The sequence below is a fragment of the Oncorhynchus tshawytscha genome, linkage group LG05, assembly GCF_018296145.1.
Source record: "Oncorhynchus tshawytscha isolate Ot180627B linkage group LG05, Otsh_v2.0, whole genome shotgun sequence".
Classification (NCBI taxonomy): Eukaryota; Metazoa; Chordata; class Actinopteri; order Salmoniformes; family Salmonidae; genus Oncorhynchus; species Oncorhynchus tshawytscha.
The window spans coordinates 56,232,154-56,250,153 of NC_056433.1; the positions used below are offsets into that span (position 1 = coordinate 56,232,154).

The 18,000-nt window shown below is 43.2% G+C and overlaps 1 protein-coding gene across 2 annotated transcripts in view; it reads right to left on the bottom strand.

The window, feature by feature from the left end:
- Positions 1-864: 864 nt before the first annotated feature.
- The window catches only part of rgl1 (ral guanine nucleotide dissociation stimulator-like 1), a 35,756-nt gene continuing 18,620 nt past the window's right edge, over positions 865-18,000 (bottom strand). For both annotated transcript variants that reach the window (XM_024421468.2, XM_024421469.2), the window contains exons 2-17: positions 16,847-16,957; positions 13,627-13,835; positions 13,244-13,318; positions 12,869-13,062; positions 7,323-7,456; positions 6,564-6,883; positions 6,366-6,450; positions 6,166-6,255; positions 5,940-6,026; positions 5,685-5,717; positions 5,449-5,570; positions 5,211-5,300; positions 4,778-4,964; positions 4,327-4,575; positions 4,099-4,213; positions 865-4,015 (exon numbers count right to left, since the gene is read on the bottom strand). In XM_024421468.2, the coding sequence (XP_024277236.1) occupies positions 3,828-4,015; positions 4,099-4,213; positions 4,327-4,575; positions 4,778-4,964; positions 5,211-5,300; positions 5,449-5,570; positions 5,685-5,717; positions 5,940-6,026; positions 6,166-6,255; positions 6,366-6,450; positions 6,564-6,883; positions 7,323-7,456; positions 12,869-13,062; positions 13,244-13,318; positions 13,627-13,835; positions 16,847-16,957 (2,289 nt within the window). In that variant the 3' untranslated portion in view covers positions 865-3,827. The remainder of the gene's footprint in view (positions 4,016-4,098; positions 4,214-4,326; positions 4,576-4,777; positions 4,965-5,210; positions 5,301-5,448; positions 5,571-5,684; positions 5,718-5,939; positions 6,027-6,165; positions 6,256-6,365; positions 6,451-6,563; positions 6,884-7,322; positions 7,457-12,868; positions 13,063-13,243; positions 13,319-13,626; positions 13,836-16,846; positions 16,958-18,000) is intronic.

Below are 18,000 nucleotides of genomic sequence, written 5' to 3' on the forward strand. Positions count from 1 at the left end.
TCCAGGATGACATACAGTAGCATTTAGGGTTAAGTGCCTTGCTCAAGGGCACATCGTCAAATTTCACACTTTTTACTGTTGCAAAACCATGAATTAACACATATGGAATCATGTAGTAAAATAGTGTTAAATCAAAATATATTTTAGATTATTCTAAGTAGCCACCCTTTGCCTTGATGACAGCTTTGCACACACTATAAAATATAGATTAAAAATATATATTTTTTGGTTACTACATGATTCCATGTGTTATTACATAGTTTTGATGTCTTCACTTATTTTACAATGTAGAAAATAGTCAAAATAAAGAAAAACCCTTGAAATCATTAGGTGTGTCCATACGTTTGACTGGTATTGTATTTCTGAACATGTCCAACTGATTTCAAAATAAACCATATTTATTTTTCATGGAGGTGATCTCAACAATGAAAATATGTTCACCGAATTGTCTTATTAGCTGATGACAAAAATATTGCGTATTAGATTTCCATGTATATTCTTTATCGACTTGGCTCTAGGATATTTATGTATATTTTCTTAGGGTTAAATAAATAACTCAAAATGCTTTAAAACACATTTGTCAATGAATTTCTATGAAATTTCACATGAACAGGTTGTGACTTTGAGAGGAGAGGTCATGACTGCATTGAAGTCAGTAGAAATGCCTTAAACGATTTACAAAGCCCACAAATGATATGGTGCACTAGCTTTACAGGACTTCATAGTTACTTGTCATCTCATTGTAACATTTTATGGTGAAGAAATGACCAAGTATATTGTTAAATGGTAATTACAGAGTAATACATTTGAACTGTCGTTCAACTCTGGAAATCTTTTTTGTTCAAGGTCAAACAAAAAGACAAATCATAGTAATGATAATAATTTATTTAGGTAGAGAATTCTTTGGCAGTGAAGAAGTACACAAAGTTCATGAGAGAAAAATCACAAGTGCTGAATGAGAATCAAGATAGGAGGAAATCGACCACAGAGTAAACCTTGCCCAGCCTTTAGTATGACCAATAACAGATCAGTACACTGTGTTCAGTGAGATGGCCAGAATGTCAGTATTAGAGAACGAGTGTTATAAACATAACCACAGTGTGCAAGGAGAGAATAGGTATTTATGGCACAGGAGGGACAGCATTCAGTGTGTGTGTGTGTGACCGATGGGGTGGTGGTGTTAATGCTGTTTAGGCAGTGTGTGGGAGCCAGTAAGGGTTTCTGTTAAAGTGGGAGGTGTGTGTGTGTGTGTAGAGGCCTGGGCACAGGAGGAACTGAGTTAGTGTCAGTGTGGGCTGGTGTGATTTCTTTTCTTCATTTCGTCTGCGACTCAAACTATTGGGAGTGAGTGATTGGCTGAGGCTCGGTGCACAGGGGGCTGTAATGTTGAGACTGTTGTAAGAGCAGACATGACTGCCTATTCCGAATGACAATTTCCATCTGAACGTTTACGCAAACAGAGCGCAACGCAGTACTTGAATGTCATTTTTCACCACAAAATGGGCGGCTCCTTGTAGTACGTAAGCCTACCTAGTCGCTTGCTACGCCGATTCTCTCCACAAAAACGTTGAAATGCAGCATATTGTTCCTTTTGTGAGGGTGGGGGCACTGTTGTGTAGATAATGAGGCTGTATTTTACCACCAAATTTACTTGGTTGAAATTGAACCCCAAAAATGTGATTTTGTTCCTCTCTCTTTTGGCACAAAGCTGTTTCACACACTGTAGTGGTAGAAAAAAGTGGGGTTGCGGTGAAAAAAGTCAAGCTCCTTATACGTTGAATTAATTTTCCCGCAAAACATTTACCCTTCACTACACCACTGGTTTCACTAAATAATTAACTCTACATCTATCAATTTGCTCTAAAAATAAGCACCAGTGTTGCTATAAATCCGTGAAAACAAAAGTGATCTGATGCTAAGAACTAAAGTAGCCTATTTTGCATTGATAACTAAAAGTAATCTCAGCGACTGTTCAAACCATAAACATTATAGCCTTATTACAATCCCCCCAAACCATAAACATTATAGCCTTATTACAATCCCCCCACAAACCATAAACATTATAGCCTTATTACAATCCCCCCACAAACCATATTTTGTTTAGAAGTAATTACTTGATTTTAGGCTACTTCTAAAAATGGTAAAACAGCTGCTAGCCATGTGCTTTTTCTCCATGAGCAAAAATGACCACATTCTATTTTTAGCTGATATGGGAGCGAATACATTCAAGCAGCAGATTAAACTGGAATAATGTTGTAGGTTACACTGGCAAGTATAAGAATATTTGCCAGGGCATTTATTTAATTATAAATTGGGACGATGTGGGAAGATGGAAAGGCTAGCTTGCTATTTTTAGCCTACAGCCAACTAGCAGGCACAAAATGAGGTAATGTAAAACAAACCGAAACTTTCATTAGATTTAGCTATTATTCAAAAATGCAGTTGGTTTTCTTTTAAATTAGCCAACAGTGGTAGTTTTCAATGTGATTCTTCGTTTTTTCACAAATGGGAAGAAAATCTCTGCTATTGCAGCCTTGTGAATGTTTATAAATGGGGGGATCTAGGAACACATGGACTGGCGAGGGTATCATGTTGCCAAACGGTGCTGCTCTAAAAAATCTGACTCCACCCAAGTGCACATGATAAGTGACGGAGTGTTCAGCAGATAGACCTTAACCCTGCACCTTCCTGAATAAGCCCCAGTGCTCATTAATGTAATGTGCACCCACTGAGCACTGGAGTGGGAGTCTGTCCCTCTGTCACGATTCCAAATGAAGCACAGCAAATCTGGCACTGTCTTCTTTCTGACAATCTGAATTCACATATCATTTAAGAACATCATCCTTTGGAACCCTCTCCAAGTTTGATACATATACTTTTTTCTTCTGCCCTGTAAAAAACAGAGGAAAACAAAACTATACTTCATTTTGTGCAGAGGTGAAAAGAAGAAGAGCAGGTCACTCATTCCACCCATTTCCCACCTCCTGACGTCACCTAGCCACCAACAAGTGCATCTCTATCAGGGCTGCTAATCAGCGCGGCAGGCCACTCAATCCGGGCCTCACATAGAGACCCATCTTATGTGTCACTACACCCTACAGATGAGATAGGACAGCTAAGCAATTTCAAAAGGAAAGGACTTGTTAAAACCAAGTAGGAACCTATCAGAATGCCTCTATAATGGTATTCGTCACACAGCTCAGAATATTAGAAGCGCAGTCTGGTGTGTTACACACAGTGCACACAATGAGGTGAAGGAAACAAAGAAGAAAGATAGTGACATCACACAGCTCCTGTCAATCAATCACCCAGATTAATACTGACACAGGAGTTCATCATCATCATTAATAAAGGCAACAGGACTGGACATCGCAGTCTCACTCTCCTTCCCATCTCCCTCTGAATGGGAAACATAACAGGCATCACAGGAAAGAAGAGAGTTGATTAAAAAAAAGCTGAATACTGATGGAGGGCAGGAGTCACTCCTCCTGCATGTGCAAAACCTCTTCATGTGGAGAGCGGAAGGTTGCGGGGAGGGGGCACTGTCTCGCTCTGCCAAAGGCATCTATATTCTATATGGCACTGAAGTCCCACTACACATCCATAATAGTCCATAGGGGTTGGGGGGGTGGTAGGGACAGGGATTGGAAGGCCACAGGCTGCTTCTGGAGTTGGGGGATGTATGTGGGCACTGAGAGGTGGGGGTCCGATTGGGGACAGGGGTTTTGGGAATAGGGTATTCAGAGTCTCATTGACTTCAACTCACTCCCCCATGCTTCCGTCTCAGTCTCCCACCCCCTCCAGTCCTTGTGCCCCTGTCCTGGGAGTCACAGTGTGACCTTGCTGAGGCGCAGAGACAGGCTGGAGCGCTGCTGGGCGCGGGGGAGTGTGGAGGCGCAGCGACTTCTCAGCTGGACCGGCCTCCCCGCGGTGCCTCGCACACGCAGCAGGAAGTCAAAATTGGCTGAGGTGTTCATGGCGTAAAAGACGTTGGCGTTGTCTGGAATCACCAGCTCTGAAAAAGGACGTTTTTTTAAGTGACTTTTTCACATCATCACAACTCAGAAGCTAAAAAGAGTGTCAGGGAGAATGTTGTACCTCTCTCGTCAGAGATGACCTGCACCAGCTCATATCCCTCCCCAGGCTCACTCTCCAGGTTGTGTTTGGCCACAGCTCTAGAAATCACTGCTGGAGTCTTATCCTGACTCGTCAACTGGGGAGGAAACATATTTTAATATCAAAATTAAATCAAAATCAGGATGAATCGTCACTGAAACAACTTTCGAAGACATTTTTCATAATCTCACATCTTAACATGAGACGTACCAGGATGCTCTTGTAGAGGTTGCCATTGCCCTGCTCCAGGCTGACTCTGATGATGCAGGCGTCCTGGGCCTGGGTGTTGTAGGCCGGGGGCATGGGGGAGGAGGGGGACATGGGTGTCAGGGAGACAGAGCGACGGTGCATGCAGGGTGGCCCGGGGAGAGAGGGAGAGGCCGGGGTCACTGGAACACTGGCTGATGATGAGGTGGTGTCCATGGAGTGGAGAGAAGTACAGGAAGAAGACTCGGACAACTGGAGAGACAGATGAAGCACATATACGACCTTCATATTGCCAGCCTTTTGGAAAGAATTATAACTTTATTTGCACACATTGGTAAACAAAACACAGAATAGAAAGAAAATAAAACAATAGGGCTTGTGCAAAACCCCCACCAACTAAATACAACAAAAATGTATCAAGGTTAAAAAAAAGTGAAGTATCTTAGTGCCATACCTTGTTCTGCTGAGCGTCGGAGGTGTGTATAGGGGTCATGGCCATGCCATCGCTTTCTGAAGGGCTGGAGTCACTAGACGACACACTTACTGAGTCCATGCTCTCCCCAGAGCTGCCAGTAGGAGGCGACCGAGGTGTTTCCCTCAACGGGGAACTCGCTGCCGAGGAGTCTACACCCAGAAACAGTCTGACAGAGAAAAAAGTCAACAAAAATACATCACAAAAAAAAAAAAGGACCAATGTGTCAGATAGATCTAATATAAACAATGATTTAATGGAATTCTGTTAAAACATCAATATTATGGCAAAGGCTCCACAACTGATTGTAGAATTCTACACCATTACAATAATGTCTATATTATTCAGGGTAGATTTATTGTAAATCAAAATATCAAGTACAGTATATGTTATAATTCCTCTAGAGTGTGCTTACAGGCTAAGTCTCTTGACCATGCTCTTGCGGGGTTTGGGTGAAGTAGGACTGCTGTCTCCCACTCCTTCAATGTCACAAGACATAGCATAGCTGTAAGAGAAACCGAAAAGAATCATGACATCACTGATATCAGTCCACTTAGCCTAAGAAACAATCAGAAAGAGAGGATAGCAAGAGCTGATCCAGTGATATATATATATATATATATATTAGTGTGAATGATTGATGATGTTTGTACCTCTCCTCCTCACTGTGCTGGGGCTGGCTCTTGAACCAGCGCAGGAAGGCAGCGTCAGCACTCAGACAGTAGCTGTTACACGCAGACTGCAGCAGCTTGATCTGAGCAATCACCTCAAACTCCTGCAAGAGAGAGATCAATGTCAATCATGTCAATTGAGCGGACACTACCAACATTAATGACTTTTCCTAATCACCTAATTAGTGGTTTAGAAACAGGTTGAAAATGACACTCACCCTCCGTCTCTTCTCAAAGTTGATGAGCCCACCCTGCAGAAGACACAGAGGACACTGAAAGACTGAACTCTCATCCCACGCTGGGCTGGCTAGACAAACAGCAGTGGACTTCTCCAAAAACTGCCAAACTAATTCCTCACATACTCATGGAAACTCATGCTCTAGTTGCAAACAGTGGTCACAACACACAAGTCTCTACAACCAGTCTCTCTACACCCAAACAGAAGGAGTGAGTAGGATGACAGTAAGGCTCACCTCTACTAGGTCTGGTAGAGCAGTATCTAACATGGTCAGGTCTGTCAGGAAGGTGCCCAGGTAAGGTATCGTCCCCTGCATGGCACCCTGGGAGGAGAGACAAAGCATAGGTTAAAACATACCAATCAGAAAGCACAGCTAAGCTACTCACTTTTACCCCCTTCCCGAAAAGGAAACAAACAGGGCCGCGAACCCATAGTGGCTTGTAGCTTGCTCCATCGCTCACCATTTCCTTCTGCAGCTGGAGTCGTTTGTGAATGCGTTTCTGGTGCTCCTTAGCACAGCCTTCCAGATTGGCAAACTTAGAGGTGCCCTCCTGTAGGGGAAATATCAAATCACTACTAAAATCAATCAATTCATCATCAATTAACCACTTCCTCAAAATCCACAATGTCTGGTATGCAGGCATTCCCAGAGCAGTCTCACCCTCATCAGCAGCTCTCGGCTGGTCAGGTAGTTGTTGTGATCTGAGAAGATGTCTGATAGTTCCTCGAACGTAGAGATGCCGTCTCTGTGGAAATGACAGAGAAAGGTTAGAATTAAATCTGGAATGCATAAGAACTCTATCACATGAGTTGTGAGTGACTGATCAGTTCATATGCATTCAGCTTGTGAAAGACCCACTTGTGCACGCAGGACCAGGCCCTCTTCAGTCTGTAGAGTGGGTTGGACTGCAGTGCAGATACGATGGCGTGCAACGAGGAGAAGTTCTTACGCATGCGACACTCCTGAGCGACGTCTATCCAGCGCTGGATGACCCGTGCCCTGAGGTGCGGGCGGATCTGGCGTCGGTGCAGTATGGTGCTGACCACACATGCTGCCACAGCATTGAACTGGGTGATGGTGGCACGGATGGTGGAAGCACTGTGCTTGTTTTGCTTCTTATCCCTCTGGGACCAGATGGAACCCAGACAGTGGTGAGGAACCACCTTCTTGAACAACAACTGGAAACAGACAAACAATGACACTATTAGTATTCAATCTTTTGAAGTAACTGTCCAGTGAAAATATTACTTTAAAAAAAGTGAATATTCTGTTAACGCATACCAAAATATTGTATGTGGCCAAAGCATAAATTGCATAAACACACCTCAAAAACTTGTATCATAAAAATGCTTGCTATTTCCTCATAGAACATGAAGTCATGTTGGCTCATTGGCTGGGGTCCGCACACACCATAACACAGAAAAGCTGATTTATAACCTACTTAATTATCATTTTTAAAAGGGAAAACTACTCCACTCGTATTATAATTATTTATAGGTCGTATTTCATAGAAATATGGTAATACTGGACAGTTACTTTATAATGTATATTTATCCTATATTGTTCAAATACATTGGAAACCCATACTCCCACCCAGCCTCCCTCAGCCACTCTTACCGCATCCATATAGGTTAGCTGCTCGGCCACCAAATCTGCATCAAATGACAGGAAGTCTTCCTGGACCTCGATCTCCACTTCCTCATCCTCACCCAGGCAGAAGGAGCTGTTGCCATGGAAACCGCCAGAGAAACCTACGAGGAGGAGAAATGATCAGATTAATGATTTCATTCATGATGGCAGGGTTGCCAACTTTTGAAGATCGCACTCCAAGCTCTCTCCTTTCGTGAATGTCATTGGCTCAAACCCCTAGCCTGGGTTCATTTTCTGCATTTCTACATATTTTCATATGGCTTAGGCCCATGACCAGGGTGGAATATATATATGGTTTTTATTATTATTATTCAAGATTCTCTTACAGTTTGCAAAAAAAAAAAATCTAAACAAAATCATTGTCACATGTACCAAATACAACAGGTGTAGAACTGACTGTGAAATGCTTACTAGCAAAGTACTTAACCAACAATGCAATTAAGAAACATAAGATTTAAGAAAATATTTACTAAATAAAGAAAAAAAGTAACAAAATAACGAGGCATATACACACATACATACACACAGGGGGTACGGAGTCAATGTGCAGGTTAGTCGAGGTCATTGAGGTAATAAACTCAGCAAAAAAAGAAAACGTCCTCTCACTGTCAACTGCGTTTATTTTCAGCAAACTTAACATGTGTAAATATTTGTATGAACATAAGATTCAACAACTGAGACAAACTGAACAATTTCCACAGACATGTGACTAACAGAAGTGGAATAATATGTCCCTGAACAAAGAGGGGGTCAAAATCAAAAGTAACAATCAGTACCTGGTGTGGCCACCAGCTGCATTAAGTATCGCAGTGCATCTCCTTCTCATGGACAGCACCAGATTTGGCAGCTCTTGCTGTGAGATGTTACCCCACTCTTCCACCAAGGCACCTGCAAGTTCCCGGACATTTCTGGGGGGGGGTGAATGGCCCTAGCCCTCACCCTCCGATCCAACAGGTCCCAGGCATGCTCAATGATATTGAAATCCGGGCTCTTCGCTGGCCATGGCAGAACACTGACATTCCTGTCTTGAAATCACGCACAGAACGAGCAGAATGGCTGGTGGCATTGCAATGCTGGAGGGTCATGTCAGGATGAGCCTGCAGGAAGGGTACCACATGATGTCTTCCCTGTAACACACAGCGATGAGATTGCCTGCAATGACAACAAGCTCAGTCCGATGATGCTGTGACACACCGCCCCAGACCATGACGGACCCTCCACCTCCAAATCAATCCCGCTCCAGAGTACAGGCCTCGGTGTAACGCTCGTTCCTTCCACGATAAAAGCGAATCCGCCCATCACCCCTGGTGAGACAAAACCTCGACTCATCAGCGAAGAGCACTTTTTACCAGTCCTGTCTGGTCCAGTGATGGGGAGTTTGTGCCCATAAGCAACGTTGTTGCCAGTGATGTCTGGTGAGGACTTGCCTTACAACAGGCCTCCACCACTCAGTCCAGCCTCTCTCAGCCTATTGCAGACAGTCTGAGCACTGATGGAGGGATTGTGCGCCTGGTGTAACTCAGGCAGTTGTTGTTGCCATCCTGTACTGTCCCGCAGGTGTGATGTTCGGATATACCGATCCTGTGCAGGTGTTACATGTGATCTGCCACTGCGAGGACAATTAGTTGTCTGTCCTGTCTCCCTGTAGCGCCGTCTTAGGCGTCTCACAGTATGGACATTGCAATTTATTGCCCTGGCCACATCTGCAGTCCTCATGCCTCCTTGCAGCATGCCTAAGGCAAATTCACACAGATGAGCAGGGACCCTGGGCTTCTTTCTTTTGGTGTTTTTCAGAGTCAGTAGAAAGGCCTCTTTAGTGTCCTAAGTTTTCATAACTGTGACCTTAATTGCTTAAGCTGTTAATGTCTTAATGACCGTTCCACAGGTGCATGTTCATTGTTTATGGTTCATTGAACAAGCATGGGAAACAGTGTTTAAACCCTTTGCAATGAAGATCTGTGAAGTTATTTGGATTTTTACAAATTATCTTTGAAAGACAGGGTCCTGAAAAAGGGACGTTTATTTTTTGCGGAGTTTATGTACATGTCGGTAGAGGTAAAAGGACAATGCATAGATAATAAACAGCAAGTAGCAGCAGCATTAAAAAAAAAACTAAAAAAAGGCAAATAGACCCAGGTAACCATTTGATTAGCTGTCAAGTAGTCTTATGGCTTGGGAGTAGAAGCTGTTAAGGAGCCTTTTGGCCCTAGACTTGGCGCTCTGGTACTGCTTGCCATGCAGTAGCAGAGAGAACAGTCTATGACTAGTGTGGTTGGAGTCTTTGGCCATTTTTAGTGCCTTCCTCTGACACCGCCTGGTATAGAGGTCCTGGATGGCAGGAAGCTTGGCCCCGGTGATGTACTGAGACGTAAGCAATACCTTCTGTAGCGCCTTCCGGTCAGATGTTGAGCAGTTGCCATACCAGGCGGTGATGCAACCAGTCAGAATGCTCTCGATGGTGCAGCTGTAGAACTTTGAGTGTCTGAGGAGCCATGCCAAATCTTTTCTGTGTCCCGAGGGGGAATAGGGGTTCTCGTGCCCTCTTCAAGACTGTCTTGGCGTGTTTGCACCATGATAGTTTGTAGTAGATGTGACACCAAGGAACTTGAAGCTCTCGACCTTCTCCACTACAGCCCCGTCGATGAGAATGGGGGCATGCTTGGCCCTCCTTTTCCTGTAGTCCACAAATACACACTCAAAATGACTTGGTTTGACGTTACTCTGAAGCGATGAGACAAGACTAACTACCAATTGGATACCATGAAATTGGGGAGAAAAAAGGGGTGGAAATACAAAGAAAAAGAGCTAATATTAATGGTTGGCGGCAGTGGTTAACCATAGGATGGATTGCAGACTCTTCTTGTCCCTAAGAAACAAACATGTAAATATGTCATTCATTTGTGTGAACTATCCCTTTAAAATAGGACCGTAGAAAATCCTGCCTAGAAGTAGCACTCCAAGGGGGTTGGCCACCCCTGATCTGGGGGTTTCAATATATTAATGTGACTTCATTTGATTTCTGCACAGTAGCCCACATTCAAGAAAAATCTCATGAATATCAATCTTCAGGTGTTTTGAGGCTGATTTGCAAAACCTTGCCATCATCTTACTCTACATAGGCAAGATATTTTCCATTTGTGTCTACCATCTTGGGCACAATACTAAAATGACAAAACAGAATATTTGAGGCAAGGGGCATTTCAACATAGCACATTTTCCTTTTTTAACCCATTGTAGGGGATGGCAATTGTTCTGACTTACAGCAGCTATTGTAAAATACAAAATAAATTAAAACAGAGATTAAAATATCCTGAAGACAAGAGGACATAGCTTAAATCTGCCCCTACACCAAACCCAAATTATCTTTCAATGTATTGTTGTCCCCCCACAACAATCATAAACACATTTGTGTTCACAATTTGTTTGTGCAAAATAATGTTTATAATACAAATCAAGTCACCTTACCAAGATTCCTGCTGAACGCTGCCTTTTCGTTGTTGCAGCCAAACAGAGTAAATAATGTAGCATATGGATCTGCGCTCATGCAAGTGGTGGATTCAATCACTATAGTAGGCTAGGCTATTTTATCACATGCTGTCAAAAGCATTCTGCGACAGGAGTGACAGAAAATTCACTTGTTGACAATAATGCGTAGAAAACAGCGCTACAAGTTGCCGTGCTGCTCTTCTGAAAATGTTGTTCACAAACTTTGATCAGTGGAGAACAAAAGTGCCAGTCCAGTCTGCCGTGGTGCTCCCATAGAAAAGCTGCTCCACGCTAATTATGAGGGACATCTTTTCAACCAACGGGCATCCAATCGCCTTGGTCCAGGACCCTCATTAAACTAATCACAGGTGTCAATCTGCTGCGGTTCACAATGTGGTGAAGGTACTGCAGTTACAACGCTTATGATATACAGTTGAAGTCGGAAGTTTACATACATCTAGGTTGGAGTCATAGAAACTAGTTTTTCAACAACTCCACGCATTTCTTGTTAACAAACTATAGTTCTGGCAAGTTGGTTAGGACCTCTACTTTGTGCATGACACAAGTCATTTTTACAACAATTGTTTACAGACAGATTATTTCACTTATAATTCACTATCACAATTCCAGTGGGTCAGAAGTTGACATACACTATGTTGACTGTGCCTTTAAACAGCTTGGAAAATTCAAAAAAATGATGTCATGGCTTTAGAAGCTTGTGATAGACAAATTGACATCATTTGAGTCAATTGGAGATGTACCTGTGGATGTATTTCAAGGCCTAACTTCAAACTCAGTGCCTCTTTGCTTGGCATCATGGGAAAATCAAAAGAAACGAGCGAAGACCTCAGGAAAAAAATTTGTAGACCTCCACAAGTCTGGTTCATCCTTGGGAGCAATTTCCAAACGCCTGAAGGCACCACATTCATCTGTACAAACAATAGTACGCAAGTATAAACACCTTGGGACCACGCAGCAGTCATACTGCTCAGGAAGGAGACGTGTTCTGTCTCCTAGAGATGAACGTACTTTGGTGCGAAAAGTTCAAATCAATCCCAGAACAGCAGCAAAGGACCTTGTGAAGATGCTAGACGAGTCCTATATCGACATAACCTGAAAGGCCGCTTGGCAAGGAAGAAGCAACTGCTCCGAAACCGCCATAAAAAAGCCAGACTACTGTTTCATCTGACTACTGTCAGATGAAACAAAAATAAAACTGTTTGGCCGTAATGACCATCGTTATGTTTGGAGGAAAAAGGGGGAGGCTTGCAATCCGAAGAACACCAACTGTGAAGCACGGGGGTGGCAGCATCATGTTGTGGGGGTGCTTGACAACAAAGTCAAGGTATTAGAGTGGCCATCACAAAGCCCTGACCTCAAACCTATGGAAAATTTGTGGGCAAAACTGAAAAAGCGTGTGCGAGCAAGGAGGCCTACAAACCTCACTCAGTTACACCACCTCTGTCAGGAGGAATGGGCCAAAATTCACCCAACTTATTGTGGGAAGCTTGTGGAATCCTACCCGCAACGTTTGACCCAAGTTAAACAATTTAAAGGCAATGCTACCAAATTGAGTGTATGTAAACTTCTGACCCACTGGGAATGTGATGAAAGAAATAAAAGCTGAAATAAATCACTACTATTATTCTGATATTTCACATTCTTAAAATAAAGTGGTGATCTTAAATGACCTAAGACAGGGAATTTTTACAAGGATTAAATGTCAGGAATTGTGAAAAAAAACAGTTTAAATATATTTGTCTAAGTTGTTTGTAAACTTCAGACTTCAACTGTAGAATTGCAGGCGCATATGCCGATTTGGAGGCACAATTGAAAAGTTAACGCACGGAACAGACACTGTATTAATCAGAAAATGAAAGCAGCAGGCCTACTTTTTTAAATGCATGAGAAATAAGGTGTGGCGTGTGAAGAGGGTCAAATGTGTCTCACACTCACCCAATGGAGAGAAAGAGATGGGGAGAGGGATAGAGTACTAATTAACTAGATATCTTAGAGTGTTCACCCACCCTCGGAGTCTGGATCCAGACTGGCCTCGGCTTGTAGCTGCCCCAGTAGACTCTGGGCTCTACGAATGGGCTCCGATCCAGGCAGGGCCCTCTGTAGATAGGCCATGACTCTGTGGAGGCAGGGGTAAGATGGAGGCTCCTGGAAGTCCTCTGGACACTGGTCCAGCCAGACTCGAAGGATGGAGGCCAGGGCACTGAGGGTGAGGAGGGAAGGGGGGCAGAGATAAAGTCAAGGAAGCAAGCTGCTGCTGACAGAGGGAAAGGCAGACTGAGGAGCTACACAGTAACAACCCAGCAGCAACTCGGCTTGAATCCACATGGAAAGCAATTAAAGACAGACAGACTAAGAAAGTAGGAGATGTTGAGAAATCTTACGTTCGAACGGCTCCTTTGGTTTCAGAGGGTCTACATCGCTCCATCTGTCCTTCACTATCCTCTGGAATTCCATATCTGAGAAAAATAACAAGATAAAATAACATTTCAGCATCAATGTCTAACATCAGTCTGTAAAAGAAGTGAGACTAATAGGTTTCCTTAGCCTCTCAATGTAGAGCGGCAGTGTTCTTCAGTCACAGTGTGTGACAGCCCAACACTTTTACATAAAATTGACCTCATAAAAATCATGTTGATTAGCTAAATTATTTGCAACAGGTCTTATAGCACTATGGCTGGGAGAAAAACCTGAACACTCTTGGGCCCACTAGGACCAGGAGTTGCCAGCCTCTGCTGTACACTACAGCCCCCAGACCCAGACGTACTTGTCCAACAGCAGCTGCAGCACGGTGTGTGTGCTGGCGAAGGCGCGGTACGTGGACAGGAAGATGCTGGTGTAAGTGAGGTCATTGTCCCCGAACGCCGTCAGCAGGGTCTCCACCAGCCGTTCCAGCGTTCCCGCACGGATACTCCGGATCTTACAGGTTTCCAGCTGGCTCACTGTGTGGCCAGGGGGCAGCCGGTCCCCCTCAGCCTGTGATCAGACAAGATTGAAAGAATCAAGGATATTAGAACGGGGAGAGAAATGGAGGGAGAGACAGAGGTGTTGAGACAAAGGCACCCTATATTTCATTCTTAAGCAGATGTGTCCGAGTATTGTGTCTGCTGGGAGAACAATTAGAAGAGAGGAGAGATATATTTGGTGCTGCTAGCACACTAAAACAGGAAACTCTCCAATCTGCTTCTAATCACAGAGTGGAGCACCCCTCCTCCACCCTGTCCTCTGGCTGAGAGGGAGGCAAAGAGGACAGCAGACTCAGTCCAACTCACAGTAGCTCTCCACTCTCAAAGTCAGTACTGCTCTCTGGCAAAAATCTCACCACAAATGTACTGACTGTCAAGTACCAAACACATACATTCACATTTGTATAGCATTTCTTCAGACAGCACTCTATGGGCAGTGCCACAACAGTAAACAAAGCACCAGTGTGGCACTGTGGCTCGCTGTTTACATTATCTTGCTTTTCCACTAAAGAAATGAAGGGATTACAATCACCAACAACCAAGAGAACAGACAATGGTCTTGTTTACACAAGCTTACTCATACATTCACATATACAGAACTCCCACTCCCTCCCACTCAGGGGCTACAATAAACAAGCACTCCAAATGTATAGTGCCATATGATAATGTGGGGTAGTTGTTCTCATCCATATGCTTTAACAGGATGCAACATGTAGGAAAAGAAGAATTATGGTGGCAGTTGGGTCGTTCCACTTCAAAAAGCACAAGAAAGACGATTTCAACACCCACCATCTCAGATTGTTCTGAAATCGTTTTGGTTGTTAGAAACAGATAAGATTAGCATTCCTGCAAAAAATATACATATATATAATTTTTTTCCCTGAGAAATTAAGCTGATTGATTGCACACAAATTGACCATTTTCATTTCTAGGATTCATATAACATTCAATATTCAACAATTATAGTACCCAACATCCTATTTGGGCCTAACTTTTTTCAACAATGTGTAAGACATGAGGACTCCAAAGAAGTGGTCAATAACCATCCACAGACACAACAACAACGAGTATATTGGATCAATTCTCTATGTTTGACAAGTAGTATGCCGCTGCAGCTCAGAGTATTGTTTCTTAATCCTATGTCATGATTTCTCAGTGAATTTGGTGATGGTTTCTTTCCCCTGTTCAGAGAAATTAGTAATTGAAGTTGTTGGGTGTATGTCCCATCCTACATCCTGATAATACCAGGTTCTGACCAGTAGATGGTGCTGTTCTTGCCATTAGACATTTTTTTAAAGAATCCCCCCCATTGCTAAAGGGATAGTTCACCCAAATCACAACATATTCATTTGTTTTCTTTCTTTTTTTTCTTACCCTGTAAGCAGTCTATGGGCCAGGTATGACAGCAACCCATGCTTTGGGTTTGTTTACCTGGCCATAATTTCAAATGCTTTTTGGCATTTGTGGCACAAATCCAATGCAAGTCAATGGTAACTATATTAGCATTTCCGCACTTCATATCCCAAAAAAATCTATAACTAATATCCTTGAGTTACACAATCAATTGCTAGATACTTTAGGATGATTTGCAAGAAAATGCTAACATAAGTACCATTGACTTGCATTGAATTTGTGACAAAAATGCAAAAAAGTCTGCATTTTAAACAGTGACTTTAATGACTCATTTGTCTGAACAGGTGGGGGGAGGACAAGTTCACTGAGAATACATTACATAGGATGAAAAAAACAATAAACAATACTCTGAGCTCCATACTAGTCGTCAAACAGAGGACTGATACTATATACACTTGTTGTTGGGGTGAGATTGGTGTGGGGTGTTGGATGTCCGTGGATGGCTTTTGACCACTTCTTTGGGTTCCTCATGTCTTAGTCATTGTTAGAAAAAGGTTTGGTCCAAATCAGATGTTAGGTACTATAATTATTGAATATTACATTAATCCTATAAATTAAAATGGACAATTTAGGTGCAATCAATTAGCTTAAATTTATCAGAGATCAAATTATATTTCAACAAAATAATGTTTCCGGAATGCTTATCTTATCGATTTCGAACTACAGGAACAATTTCAGAATAAATCAGACGGTGGGTGTCAAGGCTTGCTGAAATGACATGGAATGACCTAATTAGAACCAGACAGAGATCATTAGAGGACGCTCCATTGCACCCATCTCATTATGGCATCTGTACGAGCATGGGCAGTGCCATAGTGGCCATCTCCATTTTGAAGTAGTACATTTTCTTATACTGCTACTTCTATGAGTTGGTAAACAAACTGAAAGGGTGCATACTGCCACCTGGAATGTGCTGTTTGAACAGGTATAAAGCCAAGGTCTGGCATTTGACTGCCACCTGCAGTTATGGAATGTGAGTATAATTGACTATAATTCATGAGTATAATTCATTGGCTGATCCCTCTTGACGATATGGATGGAATTTTGTGATTCTTCCTTAACCCATAGGAAGTCCCTCCCAGTTGACTACTTCAAAATTGTAAAAGTCCTCAATGGCGCTGCCAGTGCTAAAACAGGCTTTTGGGCACTAGAGTACTCTCTCTCTATGGAACTGGCAAATCAGGAAATCACATGACTTTGACAAACAGTTGAGTAGGCTATTTGTGTAAAAGTTTTTATATGGCCTGCGCAGGGTGTTGGCAAAAATGGGAGAATTCAACAGTTTAAATGTTAAAACGCCCTGTGATTGCAAATTGACATTACTGCATATCTTACAATGAAACAGACAAGCTCTATCCACAAAACTACTTCTTGTACCCCTCTCCTTTCAAAGAACTATAGACTTATCTAATTGCAAAGTGATTCAATCTGTCCAATGTTGCCATGTTAACTAGTGATTATATCATCAATTCTCCAATGGAAAGATTCAATCTGTCTATAGATACAATGCATTGATCAGGGTTATTGTTTGAGCCTGATAAAGTCTCTCACAAGTTTGCGTGCTTTCAACCAGTGTGTTGTAGTGAAAGAGCAGAGAGGTCCACTCACCCCCAGCCATCTTGCTCCCTTGTTGGCAGCCTGCTGAATCTGGACCCTCTTCAGTGTCACGTTGTATATTGCTCCCTCCTCCACTTCCTCCCCCCAGTCCTGCACCGAGCTCTGTGGGAGAGACATAATGAGCTGTTGACACACAGACAAACCATCTTCTAGAACACAGGACCACAACAAAAGCTGAACAAATCAAAACTGTAGCAAAATGTATCAACATTTAAAAATAAGTGAAGTGTGTCTAGAAACAAAAGAGGAGTACTTTTGTTATGAATCAAGGACAGCGTGAAAGAGATAGAGAATGAAACCCATACTGAGCAGAGTGCCACTCTCTCTGAGTAGGAGAGCCTGTCTCCCTCACCGCCATACCTTTCACCCTCTCTGAGAGCTGAGGTCAGAGCTGGAGAGGGCCACTGGAGCGCAGGAGATGAGAGCTAAAGCTAAGAACTGTCTGTAGACTAAAGACAATCAAAAATCCCCTGCCTGTCTGAGACTGGCTCAACCTGAAACCTCCCTCCCAGAGCCTGGAACTGGTGGAAATACAGTACATGTCACTGCTCCACACACACACACAATATAGTCTACTCTCTGGCTCTGAATCCATATTGGCGACATATTGCCTCTCAGCTATGCAGTTCACTCAAATCAAAAATCTGCCCAGTCAAGGAGGAAGGCAGCCACATGCAGTGTAACAGTGACCAGAGCTAATTTCAATCCCATAAAGAGGAGCTGTTTAGAGGACAGGAGCACTCCAGCAAGTCCAAACTCTCACTTTCCACCACTGCCATAACTGGACAATGGTAAAGTCCACTCCCTCCCCAGACAGAGTGGTGGCAGCTAGAGTCAAAGGTTACAGCTAGCCGTTAACAGGCTTAAAATGCCAGCTCTTAAGGCCAGTGGCACTTAGCCCGGCACTGTTGTGGGTAGATGTTTGGGTTCTAACAAAAACACAGCACAGAGGGCCATGCGGGGAACCCACCCCAAACAATCACAGTCAGGCACTAATAAACAGTGTGTGGTGGCAATGGGCTCTGGTGAAGAGAGAGAAAGTGTGCCACAGAGGAGTAACCGAGTGCAGGAGATAAAAACAGGCCAGAAGGTCTGTATTTTCCATCCGTTTCCTGTACAGTGCTGCCTCTCTGCCTGCGAGATAA